We start from the raw sequence: 18,057 nt of genomic DNA, 5'->3' as shown, positions 1-18,057 counted from the left end.
CTAGTCATGTAAAATCCATAGATTAGTGCCTAATGAATTTATTTCAATTGACTGATTTACTTAGTGAAATCTTTGAAATTGTTGTGTTTTATTTTGTTTCAGTATAGAATATAAATTATATTTGATTTGCTCTACCAGTTATCAACATATTGTTCAATGTTTAAAAAAACTAAAGCCTAGTGGTTATTCTGTGACTAACTACAACGCTTTCTTTTTTTCATTTTTTTTCATAGTATTGTTTCGGTATCAAGTATCATGATGCTTAACCTGGTATCGTTATCGATGTAAAATATCTGGTATCGTGACAAAACACTAACTACAGGGTTTACTTGTTGGAATGCCATGTCAGTGCCTAGATCCTGTCATCAATACTGTGTAATGAACCTCAAAGGGCAGTAGGTTATGTACAGTGCCTACCGAAAGTATTCAGACCCCTTTTCCACACTTTGTTACCTTAAAGCCTTATTCGAAAATGGATTTAAAAAAATGAAACCTCACCAATCTACACACAATGACAAAGCAAAAACAGGTTTTCAGAAATGTTTGCAAATGTATCATACATAAAAACAAAAACAAATAACATTTACATAAGTATTCAGACCCTTTACTCAGTACTTTGTTGAAGCAGTGATTACAGCCTCAAGTCTTCTTACGTATGACGCTACAAACTTGGCACACCTGTATTTGGGGAGTTTCTCCCATTCTACTCTGCAGATCCTCATGCTCTGTCAGGTTGGTTTGGGAGCGTTACTACACAGCTATTTCTCGGCCTTTCCATAGATGTTAGATCGGGTTCAAGTCCGGGCTCTGGCTGGGCCACTCAAGGACATTCGGACACTTGTCCCGAAACCATTCCTGCGTTGTTGGGAATGTGTGCTTAGGGTTGTCTTCCTGTTGAAAAGTGAACCTTCGCCCCAGTCTGAGGTCCTGAGCTCTCTGGAGCAGGTTTTCATAAAGGATCTCTCTGTACTTTGCTCTGTTCATCTTTGCCTCAATCTTGACTAGTCTCCTAGTCCCTGCGTCTGAAAACATCCCCACAGCATGATGCTGCCACCGCCATGCTTCACCGTAAGGATGATGCCAGGTTTCCTCCAGACGTGATGCCAAAGAGTTCAATCTTGGTTTCGTCAGACCAGAGAATCTTGTTTCTCATGGTCTGAGAGTCTTTAGGTGCCTTCTGGCAAACTCGAAGCGGGTTGTCATGTGCCTTTTACTGAGTGACTTCTGGCTGGCCACTCTACCATAAAGTCCTGATTGGTGGTGTGCTGCAGAGATGGTTGTCCTTCTGGAAGGTTCTCCCCTCTCCACAGAGGAATTCTAGAGATCTGTCAGTGACCATCAGGTTTTTTTTCGTCACCTCCCTGACCAAAAGCCCTTCTCCCCTGATTGCTCAGTTTGGCTGGGCATCTAGCTCTAGGAATTGGCTTGGTGGTTCCAAACTTCTTCCATTTAAGAATGATGGAGGCCACTGTTTTTTTGGGGACCTTCCCCAGATCTGTGCCCCGACACAATCCTGTCTTGGAGTTCTATGGACAATTCCTTCGACCTCATTGCTTGGTTTTTGCTCTAATATGCACTGTCAACTGTGGGACCTTTTTATAGACCGGTGTGTGTGCCTTTCCAAATCATGTCCAGTCAATTGAATTTACCACAGGTGGACTCCAATCTAGTTGTAGAAACATCTGAAGGATGATAAATGGAAACAGGATACACCTGAGCTCAATTTTGAGTCTCATAGCAAAGGGGCTGAATACTTATATAAATAAGCAACAACAAAAAAAAAAATCATTGGCAAAAATGTCAACCTGTTTTCGCTTTGTCATTGTGTGTAGATTGCTGAGGAAATTATTTTATTTAATCAAATTTAGAATAATGCTGTAACAAAATGTGGAAAAACTCAAGGGGTCTGAATACTTTCTGAATGGCACTGTATATATGCAATGCATGTATTGTGTCAGGTGGTTACAGTGACTTTATATTCTCTCCTGTAGAATATTGAACAAGGTCTTGGACAATTACCAGGAGGATCTGCTTCCATGGCATGAGAGCATAGAACCATGCTTGTCTTCTATGACCACATTCATTAATGACCGTGAGGTAGGAAAGATCTTCCCACATGTGGCTGATGGCACCTTAATTGGGGAGGACTGGCTCATAGTAATGGCTCAAATGGAATGGTATCAAACATATGGTTTCAATGTGTTTGATTTCAATCCATTCCAGCCATTATTTTGACCTGCCCTCACCATCCTCCTGTGGATCCTCCATGATTATAAACGCATAGCTATAATCCTGTGTTTTCTATTTTAGCTAATGGTCATGACACAAGTTATTTTATTTTTTTCCCTAGGTTGTCCAGCAGCTCATCCGCTTCCTGTATCGCCTGGCCTCTCTGAACAAAGACTATGCCGTGGTGATGTGTCGTCTGGGCACAAAGGAAGCCCTGGTCAAGGCGCTGGACAAGCACAGTGTCAACCTGCTTATGGTCACAGAGCTGCGGGACTTAATCACAGACTGTGATAAGTACGCCAGTCTCTACAAGAAAATGACCACCAGTGTTCTGGCTGGTTGCATACAGGTTTAGTACAAGTGCTACTATCTAACTATTCAGCAGTTATATTTTCTCTCCACATAGTTTTTTCCCCCCCAGCTAAACCTGTTCTTCAATTAAAAATAAAATAATAATTACCTTGACATGGTCAAATAACTCAAGCATAGATTGGTAACTTTTGAGCAACTTGGTTAAAAAGAATGGCATCGATTCGCTATAGGTGGCGCTGTCATGATCACTCAAATCATCATATCCGCCACCCCGTTTGACCTAGTGACTTGAAACGTTGTGTTTAGTTGTCTTTCCTCATGCTGAACAAATTTGCTTCAAGGACCCATAAGGTCCATTAGTATAGATTTCCCTCCATCTTTGACATTTGCAAGATGTGATAACATGCTAAAATGTGCAGAAAAATACTTTAAAAATCTTCTTATGAACCATATAACCTAAAAACACAATTTGGGATGTAGGCCCATGGTACAGTTGATGTCGGAAGTTTACATACACTTAGGTTGGAGTCATTAAACTCGTTTTTCAACCACTCCACAAATTTCTTGTAAACAAACTATAGTTTTGGCAAGTCGTTAGGACATCTACTTTGTGCATGACACAAGTAATTTTTCCAACAATTGTTTACAGACAGATTATTTAACTTATAACTCACTGTATCACAATTCCCGTGGGTCAGAAGTTTACATACACTTAATTGACTGTGCCTTTTTAAACAGCTTGGAAAATTTCAGAAAAGGATGTCATGGCTTTAGAAGCTTCTGTTAGGCTAATTGACATAATTTGAGTCAATTGGAGGTGTACCTGTGGATGTATTTCAAGGCCTACCTTCAAACTCACAGCCTCTTTGCTTGACATCATAGGAAAATCAAAAGAAATCAGCCAAGACCTCAGAAAAACAATTGTAGACCTCCACAAGTCTGGTTCATCTTTGGGAGCAGTTTCCAAACGCCTGAAGGTACCACGTTCATCTGTACAAACAATGGGACCACGCAGCTGTCATACCGCTCAGGAAGGAGACGCGTTCTGTCTCCTAGAGATGAACGTACTTTGGTGCAAAAAGTGCAAATCAATCCCAGAACAACAGCAAAGGACCTTGTGAAGATGTTGGAGGAAACGGGTACAAAAGTATCTATATCCACAGTAAAACGAGTCCTATATCGACAAAACCTGAAAGGCCGCTCAGCAAGGAAGAAGCCACTGCTCCAAAACCGCCATAAAAAAGCCAGACCAAGGTTTGCAACTGCACATGGGGACAAAGATCGTACTTTTTGGAGAAATGTCCTCTGGTCTGATGAAACAAAAATAGAACTGTTTGGCCATAATGACATCGTTATGTTTGGAGGAGAAAGGGGGAGGTTTGCAAGCTGAAGAACACCATCCCAACCTTGAAGCAAGGGGGTGGCAGCATCATGTTGTGGGGTGCTTTGCTGCAAGAGGGACTGGTGCACTTCACAAAATAGATGGCTTAATGAGGAAGGAAAATTATGTGGATATATTGAAGCAACATCTCAAGACAACAGAAGGAAGTTAAAGCTCGCAAATGGGTGTTCCAAATGGACAATGACCCCAAGCATACTTCCAAAGTTGTGGCAAAATGGCTTAAGGACAACAAAATCAAGGTATTGGAGTGGCCATCACAAAGTCCTGACCTCAATTCTATAGAGAATGTGTGGGCAGAACTGAAAAAGCGTGTGCGAGCAAAGTGGCCTACAAACCTGACTCAGTTACACACGCTCTGTCAGGAGGAAGGGGCCAAAATTCACCCAACTTATTGTGGGAAGCTTGTGGAAGGCTACCCAAAACGTTTGACCCAAGATAAACAATTTTAAAGGCAATGCTACCTAATACTAATTGAGTGTATGTAAACTTCTGACCCACTGGGAATGTGATGAAATAAATAAAAGCTGAAATAAATCATTCTCTCTACTATTATTCTGACATTTCACATTCTTAAAATAAAGTGGTGATCCTAACTGACCTAAGACAGGGAATTTTTACTAGGATTAAATGTCAGGAGTTGTGAAACTGAGCTTAAATGTATTTGATTAAGGTGTATGTAAACTTCTGACTTCAACTGTATATGTTTTAACTTAGTTTGAGAAAAGCTAATGGATTGGTCAAAAGATGGCTGGCAGATTATAGACAAATCAAAAATCTACTTCACGGTGGCCTATCAACTTCAATCGCTGTCATGGATGTCTCTAAGATGAACCACACTGAATCTGGAAGAAAACAAGAACTCATTCTTTGCATATGTAACGCTAATGCTCAATCATCTGCAAACGTCTTCATGAACCATATCAGATTCACTCCAGATGTTGTATTTAGACTCATGAATGAACATAAAGGATGATAGTTCGTACATGATCGTGCTGGCTTTGTTATCCAAATGATCTTGTGTCCTTTGTCATCCTGTGAACCCTGTTCATTGCTGCTCGCTGCTATATTTTTACTTGTGGTTTTTAGAAGTGTGACTTCAATAGGGATGTCACATTTTGGCTTGCAAGTGTCATGCCACTCTGTTGCTAATAGCTCATTTGTAATCCGTGCTGTCCTTTCTCACCAAATACAGATGGTTTTGGGCCAAATAGAGGAGCATCGGCGAAGCCACCAGCCAATCAACATCCCCTTCTTTGACGTCTTTCTGCACAATCTGTGCCAAGGTATATTTACTTTTAGCTGATTCAAAGCACAGCTCTAATACCAGATACGCAAAGAAATGGTGCCAAAATCAGGGCTCCAAACTAACATTTCCCCTAACTTTTTCAGTTGGTGCTTTACAAATCCCATGATTTTGATTGCACCCAAAAAAAAGTATAATTTCAGCTCCACAAAAAAAGTACTTATCTTTTAAAGTAATTCTAAAGTAATCCACAATGCTTTATTAAGTGTAATACACCTGCATTGCTTGCTGTTTGGGGTTTTAGGCTGGGTTTCTGTACATCACTTTGATATATCAGCTGATGTAAGAAGGGCTATATAAATACATTTGATTTGATTAATAGACCACTGAGAAGGTATTCAATAAATAAGTTAATCCAGTGATTATCAAATCAAAATCGAATCATTTTATTGGTCGCTTACACACATTTTGCAGATTTTATTGCAGGTGCAGCGATATGCTTATGTTTCTATTTATGTTTGGGGCGGCAGGTAGCCTAGTGGTTAGAGCGTTGGGCCAGTTACTGAATGCTTGCTAGATCGAATCCCCGAGCTGACAAGGTAAAAAATCTGTCGAATCCCCTGAACAAGGTAGTTAACCCACTGTTCCTAGGCCGTCATTGAAAATAAGAATTTGTTCTTAACTGACTTGCCTGGTAAAATAAAAAAAGAACATCCGATAACATTCAAATGTTAGCCATTTCTGAGACTCATTTAGATAATTCATTTGATGATACAGCAGTAGCAATACAAGGATATAACATCTATAGAAGAGACAAAACGCTTATGCGGGAGGTGTTGCTGTATATATTCAGAGCCATATCCTTGTCATGCTTAGAGAAGATCTTATCTGAAGTGTTATTGAAGTGTTGTGGTTGCTGGTTCACTTGGCACATCTGAAGCCTTTTCTTTTGGGGTGTTGCTATAAGCCACCAAGTGCTAACAGTCAGTATCTCAATAATATGTGTGAAATGTTTGATAGTGTTTGTGATGTAAATAGATGTCTACTTTCTTGGGGACCTGAATATTGACTGGTTTTCATCAAGCTGTGCGCTCAATAGGAAGCTTCTCACTGTAACCAGTGCCTGTAATCTGGTTCAGGTTATTAATCAACCTACTGTACCAGGGTGTTTACAAACACTACAGGGTCAAGATTATCCACATGTATCGATCACATTTTTACTAATACTGTAGAACTTTGATCTAAAGCTGTATCCGTACCCATTGGATGCAGTGATCACAATATTGTGGCTATATCCAGGAAAGCCAAAGTTCCTACTAAAATAGTATATAAGAGATCATACAAAAGATTTTGCTCTGACTCTTATGTGGATGATGTAAAAAAATATTTGTTGGTCTAATTTGATTAACATACATCTTGAATAACGTTCAAACCGGAGAATAACATTCAGATGAGCGGTGGAACGGAGGTCCTCCTCATGTGAACGCGCATGGTGAAAAACTCATCCATATCTCGCTGGGATTTCAATGGGAGCTTGGTTGAAAATCCACCAGCCTCAGAATTTCCACTTCCTGTTTGGATTTTTTCTCAGGTTTTTGCCTGCCATATGAGTTCTGTTATACTCACAGACATAATTCAAACAGTTTTAGAAACTTCAGAGTGTTTTCTATCCAATACTAATATAATATGCATATATTAGCAACTATGACTGAGGAGCAGGCCGTTTACTCTGGGCACCTCTGTGCACCTTTCATCCAAGCTACTCAATACTGCCCCTGCAGCCATAAGAAGTTAATAAGGAGCATCCAGACGCTGCATTTGATGAATTTATGAAATTGCATCTTCCAATTATTGATAAACATGTACCTGTTAAGAAACTGACTGTTAGAACTGTTAAGGCTCCATGGATTGAGGAATTGAAAAACTGTATGGTTGAAAGAGATCATGGAACAGAAGGTGTGGCTAATAAGTCTGGCTTACTGAAAATTGAGAAATTATGTGACTAAACTCAAATCATAAAAAAAAGAAAATAATTATGAAGCCAAGATCAATGATATAAAAGTACTTTAAGTTATGGGCAGAAAGACAAATTCAACTCCATCTTTTATCGAATCAGATCACAAAACCATTTGATCTTGCCAATTATTTTAATGATTACTTAATTGGCAAAGTAGGCAAACTTAGGCAGGAAATGCCAACAATGAACAGTGAGCCATCGTATTCATGCATAAAAAAAACTATAATGAAAGAAAAGCATTGCAAGTTTGAAACTTATTTTAAGTTATTTTGGGAGAGGTGGAAAAATGTATCGATCAATAATGACAAACCTGGCATTGACAACTTAGATGGAAAGCTACTGAGGATGGTAGCTGACTCTATAGCCACTCCTATCTGTCATATCTTTAATCTGAGCCTAGAGGAAAATATTTGTCCTCAGGCCTGGAGGGAAGCCAAAGTAATTCCGCTACCCAAGAGTGCTAAAGCAGCATTTTACTGGTTCTAACAGCAGACCTATAAGCTTGCTGCCAGCTCTTAGCAAACTGTTGGAAAAAATGTGTTTGACCAAATACAATGCTATTTCTCTGTAAACATATTAACAACAGACACTCAGCATGCTTATAGAGAAGGGCACTCAACATGTACTGCACTGACACAAATGACTGATTTGTTGAAAGAAATTGATAAGAAGATTGTGGGAGCTGTACTGTTAGATTTCAGTGCAGACTTTTGATATCATTGACCATAACCTGTTGAAAAAAACTTGTCATGGCTTTTCAACCTCTTTTCAAGCTTCTCTAATGTCAAACATGAAATGTGTAGTGTAAGCTGCATCTGGTCCAGAACAGAGTTACACGTCTTGCTCTTCATTGTAATCAGAGGGCTGATATAAATAAAATGCATGCCAGTCTCTCTTGGCTAAGAGTTGAAACATTTAATGTGTTGAAAATCCAAAATTGTTTGCATAGTCAACTTACACACAGCTCTGACACACACACTTACCCCACCAGACATGCCACCAGGGGTCTTTTCACAGTCCCCAAATCCAGAACAAATTCAAGAAAGCATACAGTATTATTTAGAGCCATTATTGCGTGGAACTAAGTTCCATCTCATATTGCTCAATTAAACAGCAAACCTGGTTTCAAAAAACAGATAAAGGAACACCTCACGGCACAACGCCTCTCCCCTATTTGACCTAGATTGTGTATGCATTGATATGTAGGCTACGTGTGCATTTAAAAAAAAATAAAACATTTGATGTAGTTCTATCCTTGAGCTGTTCTTGTCTATTCATGTTCTGTATTATGTCATGTTTTGTATGGACCCAGGAAGAGTAGCTGCTGCTTTTGCAACAGCTAATGGGGATCCTAATAAAATACCAAATAGAAAAGATTTGTACAGCAGTAGTGATATAGGATGATCCAAGACTATATAATACAGTATGTGACGATTTATTAAAGTGACCAGTGTTCAATTTATTATGTACGTAGGGCAGCAGTGTCTAAGGTGCAGGGTACATTACTGGGTGGTAGCCGGCTAGTAACAGTGACTAAGTTCAGGGCAGGGTACTGGGCGGGCCGTTTAGTGGTGACTGTATAACAGTCTAATGGCCTGGAGATGGAAGTCATAGGTTGACAATATGGCTATTTATGTTATTTTACTTTCAAATAGAGCTCCAGAATCCTGATTTGTTTTTGTTCAATAGATATGAATTTGCCTTCATCTTTATGTGCACTATTACATTTAGAGAAACATTTTAGAATAGTCCATCTGATTCAGAACATACAGTTGGTTGCAGTCTGGAGCCCTGCAAAATGTATCACAATGCAATTCCTTTTTTATTCTGTTTTCATAAAATACATTACTAGTACTGGTAGATTATTTACTTGACCTAATCATCCCTTAAGTTTTTATTTAGCTTTTGAAAGTTAAAGTACAATTTGTCTTAAACTGTCCTGTTCATCTTGTGACCGTTAACAACAGGATCTAGTTTGGAACTCAAGGAGGACAAGTGCTGGGAGAAAGTGGAGGTTTCCTCTAATCACCATCGAGCGAACAAGCTCACTGACAAGAACCCTAAAACATACTGGGAGTCCAATGGCTGCACAGGTTCCCATTTTATCAACATCTACATGCACAAGGGGGTGGCGATTAGGTATGTCCACACATCACTTTGGCCATACTGAGTGTTTATAATGTTGTAATGTTTACTCTTGATATCTATGCACAATATGTAAAGACAATTGAAAATGAAGCCCACCTGTGTTGCTCACTGTTCCCTTGCCTTGTTCTTGCATCTGTGGATTATTATGCTAGACTGCATGCTGTATCTTAAACAACTGCTGCGTTTACTTCAATGGCATCCATATTTGTACTATTTCTTACTGTAACAATTGGGCACTTACTGTAAGCACATTTTCTCCTGTTCTTGTTAAACCAAGGCAATTGGCAGTTCTTGTGGCCAGTGAAGACTCCAGCTATATGCCTGCACGCATTGTAGTACTTGGAGGAGACGACCCCACAAATATCAACACAGAGCTGAACACAGTAAGCAGCTGTATAGGCAGGCAGGAGTAGGAAAATATTTGGAAGTAGGTTATATGTATGATCTTGTCTTTTTAAGGTTTAAGCCCCTCCCCCAACTCTTTGTGTTTACAGGTCAATGTGCCTCCGTCAGCCAATCGCATTGTGTTGCTGGAGAACATGACCCGCTTGTGGTCCATTGTGCAGATCAGGATCAAGAGGTGTCAGCAGGTGGGCTGTGGCATCATGAAAATTGGAATTTCAATTCCATTTTACTTCCTGAATTGAAATGGTATTGATCCCAACCCTGGTCAGCAGGGAGTCTACTTTAAAATGTTGAACATGCATTAACATCATTTTCTCTTCGCACCAGGGTGGCATCGACACGAGGGTCCACGGTTTTGAGGTGTTGGGGCCCAAGCCCACCTTCTGGCCCGTTTTCAAGGAGCAGCTCTGCTGTCGCACCTACCTCTTCTACACCACCAAGGCCCACACCTGGTGCCAGGAGATCCTTGAGGACAAGGCCCAGCTGCTACAGCTCTTCAACAAGTAAACCTGTCTCTACTATACACACTACTGCTAACTGCACTCACCCCCAGACTGCCCTAACCTGGCCTGGTGTGTGTGTCTGCAGACTGAACAGCGCTCTGCGACATGAGCAGATGTTTGCTGACCGCTTCCTGCCCGATGCCGAGGCAGCGGAGGCTCTGGGACGCACTTGCTGGGAGGCCCTCATCACCCCCATCGTACAGAGCATCACCATCTCTGGTAACTTCCGGAGTCTCTGGATGTTTCTCAATATGCATACTACCGTGCGCCACACTCATGCGCCAAGTTTATTCTCCGAGGACGTTCTCCTGAGTATTTTTATTTATTTATTTTATTTTACCGTTATTTTACCAGGTAAGTTGACTGAGAACACGTTCTCATTTGCAGCAACGACCTGGGGAATAGTTACAGGGGAGAGGAGGGGGATGAATGAGCCAATTGTAAACTGGGGATTATTAGGTGACCGTGATGGTTGAGGGCCAGATTGGGAATTTAGCCAGGACACCGGGGTTAACACCCCTACTCTTACGATAAGTGCCATGGGATCTTTAATGACCTCAGAGAGTCAGGACACCCGTTTAACGTCCCATCCGAAAGACGGCACCCTACACAGAGCAGTGTCCCCAATCACTGCCCTGGGGCATTGGGATCTTTGTTTAGACCAGAGGAAAGAGTGCCTCCTACTGGCCCTCCAACACCACTTCCAGCAGCACCTGGTCTCCCATCCAGGGACTGACCAGGACCAACCCTGCTTAGCTTCAGAAGCAAGCCAGCAGTGGTATGCAGGGTGGTATGCTGGCTATGTTTTTGTGAGGACGAGATTGTGGAGAACGCATAAAACATTACATTTGAGAAGCTACTGTATTACCTCACACTGCAACTCCTCATTCACTGAACCTTCTTCCAGCCAGGACAATGGCAACAATGGAGACGAAATCAGATATACACAAAGCAAACGTTTTACTTCATAATTATCAGCTAGCTGTATGGAAATCGTAATAATCTAGCTAGCTAGCCAAACAGGCAAAAATGACCTAAAACTAATGTTATGCAAGGTAGATGTACAATTTTCGTGGGTAGCGAGCGACCAATTCTTCATGGCGATCTGGCTAGCTAACTAACCGTAGTAGATTGCCAGTTAGCCCTATTGACTGTCTATGGGCTTAAGGTCTACGGACACTACAGTGGGTTTTGTGGGCAGGTAAACATGCCAAAATTAACACAGCATGTATTTATTAACGTATTAAGATATAATATTGTAGTCAGGCAACATGAGATGTGGCTATGCAACATTTCATTTTCTCTCGCTACAGTTCAAATAAGGACATTTTGTGTAATTTTTACGTGGTTGCGTAATATTTCTGTGCATACTTTATGTTGCATGCTTAAAAATGTTCAAATGGAGTAAGCATTCGACAAGTGCTCTCTGTACTCCGTTTCGCATTACTTTGATTTGAATCATACTCCGACCGTCCCATGTACCAATTTGCGTGCTCATAGCACGGTAGTATGCATTTTGAGAAACATCCTCTCTCTCTCCGTCTGCCTCTCTCACTTCCTGCAATTCAGCTACGTTCTGTCAGCCATACATTTTCATCAACTAAGATGATTTTCTGTCAGCGTTGTAGTATGCCAACCTTGCTTTTCTCCTCCACTCCTAACAGAGACCCAAGTCCTCAGTCCCCTCTCCTGGCTACTCACTGAGTACCTGGACAACGCAGAGTCAGCCAGGCGCTGCAAGAGTCGGGCCGCCATCTTAAACTCCCGCGTCCGTCGCCTCACCCACCTACTGGTCCATGTGGATACCAGCCGAGTGAACACAGAGGAGCTCAAGCCGCCCATCAAATGCAGTGAGTAATCCTGTAACCCTTATACCCTACCACCTCTTTACTTCTGGTATAACCACAAGTCTTCTCTCTGTCCAGCTGTGACTGATATTTCATTAGGCACAGTGGGGCAAAATGTGGGCGCCTCAACCTTTTTGAATAGTATTTTGGCAATTATTGCCCCTAAAATTGGGTGCGGAAATCCTACAGGAATTGCTAATCAAAATGAGTTGCAAATAAATCTCAGTAGACTAAAGACTAGATTTTACGTGGTAGTATAATATTTTGGAAATGCGAAGGTATTGATACTTTATTCATAATATTTGGTCGACAACCCATCACGTCTTCCGTATTTCTTTTGTTTTCAGAAGGTATCAACCGAAGCAAAGTTTTAAAGAGTAAGTAAGAGCTTAGAGTCTAATGTACTGCATTTAGTTATTCTTCCAGCATCTCCATTTTTATATTACTAATGACTGAGCCGTTCCGCTTTCCACCCACACGGAACCCTCCAGTTTGAATTGAAAATGATCAGGACGGTGTGTTACTCCTTTGTTTCTTTCAGTTGTTTTTGGCTGCAGTTTCATACACTACATGACCAAAAGTATGTGGACACCTGCTTGTCAAACATCTAATTCCAAAATCGTGGGAATTAATATGGAGTTGGTCCCCACTTTGCTGCTATAACAGCCTCCACTCTTCTGGGAAGGCCTTCCACTAGATGTAGGAACTTTGCTGCGGGGACTTGCTTCCATTCAGCCACAAAAGCATTAGTGAGGTCGGGCACTGATGTTAGGTGTGGAAGACTTGTCGCCCATCTCGACAAACAATTTTTTTATGGACCTCGCTTTGTGCACGCGGCATTGTCATGGTGCAACCGGAAAGGGCCTTCCCCAAACTGTTTCCACAAAGTTGGAAATACAGAATTGTCTAGAATGTCATTGTATGTTGTAGGGTTAAGATTTCCCTTCACTGGAACTAAGAGGCCTAGCCCGAACCATGAAAAACAGCCCCAAACCATTATTCCTCCTCCACCAAACTTTACAGTTGCAACTATGCATTGGGGCAGGTAGCGTTCTCCTGGCATCCGCTAAACCCAGATTTGTCCGTCGGCCTGCCAGATGGTGAAGCGTGATTCATCACTCCAGAGAATGCGTTTCCCCTGCTCCAGAGTCCAATGGTGGTGAGCTTTACAACACTCAAGCTGACGTTTGGCATTGCGTATGGTGATCTTAGGCTTTTGTGCAGCTGCTCGGCCATGGAAACCCATTTCATTGAAGCTCCCGCTTCCAGTGGCAGTTTGGAACTTGGTAGTGAGTGTTGCAACCGAGGACAGACCATTTTTACGCCCTTCGTGCTTCAGCACTCGGCGTTCCCGTTTTGTGAGCTTGTGTGGCCTACTACTTTGCGGCTGAGCCGTTGTTGCTCCTAGATGTTTCCACTTCATAATAACAGCACTTACAGTTGACCGGGGCAGCTCTAAAAGGGCAGAAATTTTACAATCTGACTTGTTGGAAAGGTGGCATCCTATTATGGTGCCACGTTGAAAGTCACTGAGCTCCTAAGTAAGGCCATTCTACTGCCTGTGTTTGTCTATGGAGGTTGCATGGCTGTGTGCTCAATTTAATATACCTGACAGCAAACGGGTGTGGCTGAAATAGCCGAATCCAGTCATTTGTCCACATACTTTAATATATGCATTGTATTTATTTTTACCTTGAATTTCTCAAACCTTTTGCCTAGAAGATAACTGATTTTGTCATTTTCTTTCAGATGGCAAAGAGGGAAAGAACAAAGATGCAGCTGCTGTGTCCTCTTCGTCCTCCAACTTTGTCAAGCCGAAGGGGAAGAACATCAGCAGTATTGCAGGGATAGCACTATGTTGGCAGGGCGTGGTACAGAGACAGGTTAGCCACTCTTACTTCTCTAAAAACACTGAGGCCCATTATAAACCTACTCTGATCTAATGTTCTTGAAGTAAGTAGGCGTAGTAATTCGGATCTAAAGTTTAAGTCAAGATGGCATCAGTAAATGAATCACAGGCCGGATTTAAGTTTATTTTTTTAAATGTATATATTTTTAAACTTGAGTGATTACTCAACCCATGTTTAACAGGTGAAGAAGTTCTTGGACTCAACGTGCAGTCAGACAGACTTTGTGGAGCGTTACAGGAACATGTACCTCCGTCTGAAGAATGCCATGGAGGAGCTGTTTGGCCAACAGACAGCATTTGTGCTGGCTCTCCGCCACGGCTTCTCTGCTGCTCTCCTACAGCTCTCCATCCTCACCGCCATGCATGTGAGTTATACTGGGTGACCTGTACTCAATACTACCTGGGTCATGTTCATTAGGGCAAGCAACAGAAAACGGCAATAGTCCAAATGAACGTGACCTTGCAGTGTACCTGTAACACATCTATGCTCCAAATCACTGCAGTCTGTGTGGGTTACATTCGCTATCTCTGTGTTTGCAGATGAGTGAGCGGTTTGCCCAGTATATCGACATGATGATCCAGAAGAGTGGAGTGGACTCTGGCAACGTGGAGACTCTTAACCAGTTGCAGCAGTTTCTAGAACCTATGCTCTTCCTCTCTGGCCTGGAGCTTGCCAACACCTTTGAGCACTGTTACAGGTAAGGCCACATTTCTTTATCTCTGCAGATTCCTGCACGGGTCAGTTTTTTTGGAACCGCACCTGCCCCGCGCCTCCCACATAAATTCCAAGCACCACCCGATATCTACCTAGAATTGTTCCTGGAGCCGATCTGTGACCCTCCAAATAACATATACATTTATTTCATTATTTTTAAGACTCCAGAGTAGTACACTATTATAATGAATTAGTCTGCATGTCTATTCAACATTTGGATAAAAGGAAACATGTCATGAATTAAGAAGGATAGGCCCATCTTGTTATTTTCACAATGTAATGCTGCACAACTCAAATTGCTTTTAAAAATAGCCTTCTTATTAGCCGACTCCTTCCCTACTGAAGCTTATAGCCGACATAACAATACCCTTACATTCAGTATTGTTTAAATAATCTGTTTAATTTAAATAAACAATTCCCAGAATCGAATATGCTGTAGATTATTGGCTACTCAAATTTTTACCAGCCTCGTAGGTTTAAACTTTATATGGGATGTGTATTGGTCTAAATGAACAAATTAACCTGAATTCATGTAATAATTAACCAAATTATTGTAAACTAATACCTACTTGCACTTTTGCCAGTTGGGTATCCATCTACCGGGTTGTTGTTCTCGTCCACAATGACTGGAAATATTATTTGTGCAGCACCTGTTTCCACGATGGTGTATCCCCCATCATAACCTTTTTATTTATCCTGTTACGTTAGCCATTTTCACGTGAGCTAGGAGTCAGGGAAAATTAACTTGGAAATGTATTGTCAAGAGGTGGAAGGGAACATAAGCTCTGCACATGGACAACTTAGGAATGTTTCAACACCACACACATAATGGACAGTTCCCGGCTCCACTCTCTCTCTGTGTGGTTAGTAGCCTAGGCTGTCTGTCTCACTGCTCACATAATAGAATTTGCAACACAATTCAACATAACAAGCTCATTTTTTCAAATAATATTATCTTGATTTAAAACGTTTCCAACCTGCAATATAATTGTTCTGAACCGTGAGCCGACCCTAAGACCATTTATCATTCATAAAAGGACCATATTGTAGCATTGTCTAGAGTCTCAATCCATCTCTTTTCCCCATCCCCCTCCTCCACAGGTACTACCTTGGTGACAGGCTGCTGGGCCAAAGCAAGGTGTGGCTGGAGACTGCTGTCATAATGCAGATAGGCACCTGCTTCCCAAACCGCTTCCCCCAGCAGATGCTGAAGAATCTCAGTGAGTCTGAGGAGCTGCAGCAGGAGTTCCACCTCTACCGCCTCCAGCAGCTGGACAAGACCCTGCAGGATGTCAACGAGGAGGTGAGTGTATATAAAAGAAGACCCTGCAGTGTATATAAAACATTGCAGTGGTGGTTTTCATTCACTGCTCAAAAGAATAAAGGGAACACTTAAACAACACAATGTAACTCCAAGTCAATCACACTTCTGTGAAGTCAAACTGTCCACTTAGGAAGCAACACTGATTGACAATAAATTTCACATGCTGTTGTGCAAATGGAATAGACAAAAGGTGGAAATTATAGGCAATTAGCAAGATACCCCCAATAAAGGAGTGGTTCTGCAGGTGGTGACCACAGACCAATTCTCAGTTCCTATGCTTCCTGGCTGATGTTTTGGTCCCTTTTGAATGCTGGCGGTGAGACGGAGTCTACAACCCACACAAGTGGCTCAGGTAGTGCAGCTCATCCAGGATGGCACATCAATGCGAGCTGTGGCAAGAAGGTTTGCTGTGTCTGTCAGCGTAGTGCCCAGAGCATGGAGGCGCTACCAGGAGACAGGCCAGTACATCAGGAGACGTGGAGGAGGCCGTAGGAGGGCAACAACCCAACAGCAGGACCGCTACCTCCGCCTTTGTGCAAGGAGGAGCACTGCCAGAGCCCTGCAAAATGACCTCCAGCAGGCCACAAATGTGCATGTGTCTGCTCAAACGGTCAGAAACAGACTCCATGAGGGTGGTATGAGGGCCCGACGTCCACAGGTGGGGGTTGTGCTTGCAGCCCAACACCGTGCAGGACGTTTGGCATTTGCCAGAGAACACCAAGATTGGCAAATTCGCCACTGGCGCCCTGTGCTCTTCACAGATGAAAGCAGGTTCACACTCACATGTGACAGAGTCTGGAGATGCCGTGGAGAACGTTCTGCTGCCTGCAACATCCTCCAGCATGACCGGTTTGGCGGTGGGTCAGTCATGGTGTGGGGTGGCATTTCTTTGGGGGGCCGCACAGCCCTTCACGTGCTCGCCAGAGGTAGCCTGACTGCCATTAGGTACCGAGATGAGATCCTCAGACCCCTTGTGAGACCATATGCTGGTGCGGTTGGCCCTGGGTTCCTCCTAATGCAAGACAATGCTAGACCTCATGTGGCTGGAGTGTGTCAGCAGTTCCTGCAAGAGGAAGGCATTGATGCTATGGACTGGCCCGCCCGTTCCCCAGACCTGAATCCAATTGAGCACATCTGGGACATGTCTCGCTCCATCCACCAACGCCACGTTGCACCACAGACTGTCCAGGAGTTGGCGGATGCTTTAGTCCAGGTCTGGGAGGAGATCCCTCAGGAGACCATCCGCTACCTCATCAGGAGCATGCCCAGGCATTGTAGGGAGGTCATACAGGCACGTGGAGGCCACACACACTACTGAGCCTCATTTTGACTTGTTCTAAGGACATTACATCAGCCTGTAGTGTGGTTTTCCACTTTAATTGTGAGTGTGACTCCAAATCCAGACCTCCATGGGTTGATAAATTTGATTTCCATTGATCATTTTTGTTTGATTTTGTTGTCAGCACATTCAACTATGTAAAGAAAAAAGTATTTAATAAGAATATTTCATTCATTCAGATCTAGGATGTGTTATTTTAGTCTTCCCTTTATTTTTTTTGAGCAGTGTATATACAGTGCCTTCGGAAAGTATTCAGACCCCTTGACTTTTTCCACATTTTGTTACATTACAACCTTATTCTAAAATATATATATTTTTAAATTCATCAATCTACACACAATACCTTGTAATGACAAAGCAAAAACAGGTTTTTAGACATTTTAGCAGAATATACCAAAAATAATATCTGAAATATCACATTTATGTAAGAATTCCTACCATTTACGCAGTACTTTGTGGAAGAAACTTTGGCAGCGATTACAGCCTCGAGTCTTCTTGGGTATGACGCTACAAGCTTGGCACACCTGTATTTGGGGAGTTTCTCCCATTCTTCTCTGCAGATCCTCTCCAGCTCTGTCAGGTTGGATGGGGAACGTCGCTGCACAGCTATTTTCAGGTCTCTCCAGAGATGTTAGATCGGGTTCAAGTCCGGTCTCTGGCTGGG

The 18,057-nt window shown here is 42.3% G+C and overlaps 1 protein-coding gene across 6 annotated transcripts in view; it reads left to right on the top strand.

Moving 5' to 3' along the window:
• Positions 1–18,057, top strand: part of LOC139562300 (cullin-9-like) — a 73,298-nt gene that overhangs the window by 24,761 nt on the left and 30,480 nt on the right. For 3 of the 6 annotated variants that reach the window (XM_071379882.1, XM_071379879.1, XM_071379884.1), the window contains exons 13-26: positions 1,992–2,097; positions 2,351–2,578; positions 5,136–5,226; positions 9,171–9,342; positions 9,629–9,734; positions 9,846–9,941; positions 10,084–10,259; positions 10,345–10,478; positions 11,924–12,109; positions 12,454–12,483; positions 13,856–13,989; positions 14,198–14,380; positions 14,556–14,713; positions 15,832–16,033. In XM_071379882.1, the coding sequence (XP_071235983.1) occupies positions 1,992–2,097; positions 2,351–2,578; positions 5,136–5,226; positions 9,171–9,342; positions 9,629–9,734; positions 9,846–9,941; positions 10,084–10,259; positions 10,345–10,478; positions 11,924–12,109; positions 12,454–12,483; positions 13,856–13,989; positions 14,198–14,380; positions 14,556–14,713; positions 15,832–16,033 (2,002 nt within the window). The remainder of the gene's footprint in view (positions 1–1,991; positions 2,098–2,350; positions 2,579–5,135; positions 5,227–9,170; positions 9,343–9,628; positions 9,735–9,845; positions 9,942–10,083; positions 10,260–10,344; positions 10,479–11,923; positions 12,110–12,453; positions 12,484–13,855; positions 13,990–14,197; positions 14,381–14,555; positions 14,714–15,831; positions 16,034–18,057) is intronic. The other 3 variants (XM_071379881.1, XM_071379883.1, XM_071379880.1) reach the window with 2 other exon arrangements.

Source organism: Salvelinus alpinus, chromosome 32, assembly GCF_045679555.1.
Source record: "Salvelinus alpinus chromosome 32, SLU_Salpinus.1, whole genome shotgun sequence".
Classification (NCBI taxonomy): domain Eukaryota; kingdom Metazoa; phylum Chordata; class Actinopteri; order Salmoniformes; family Salmonidae; genus Salvelinus; species Salvelinus alpinus.
Note: the sequence above shows the minus strand (reverse complement) of the source record. Positions and strands in the feature narration are given on the sequence as shown.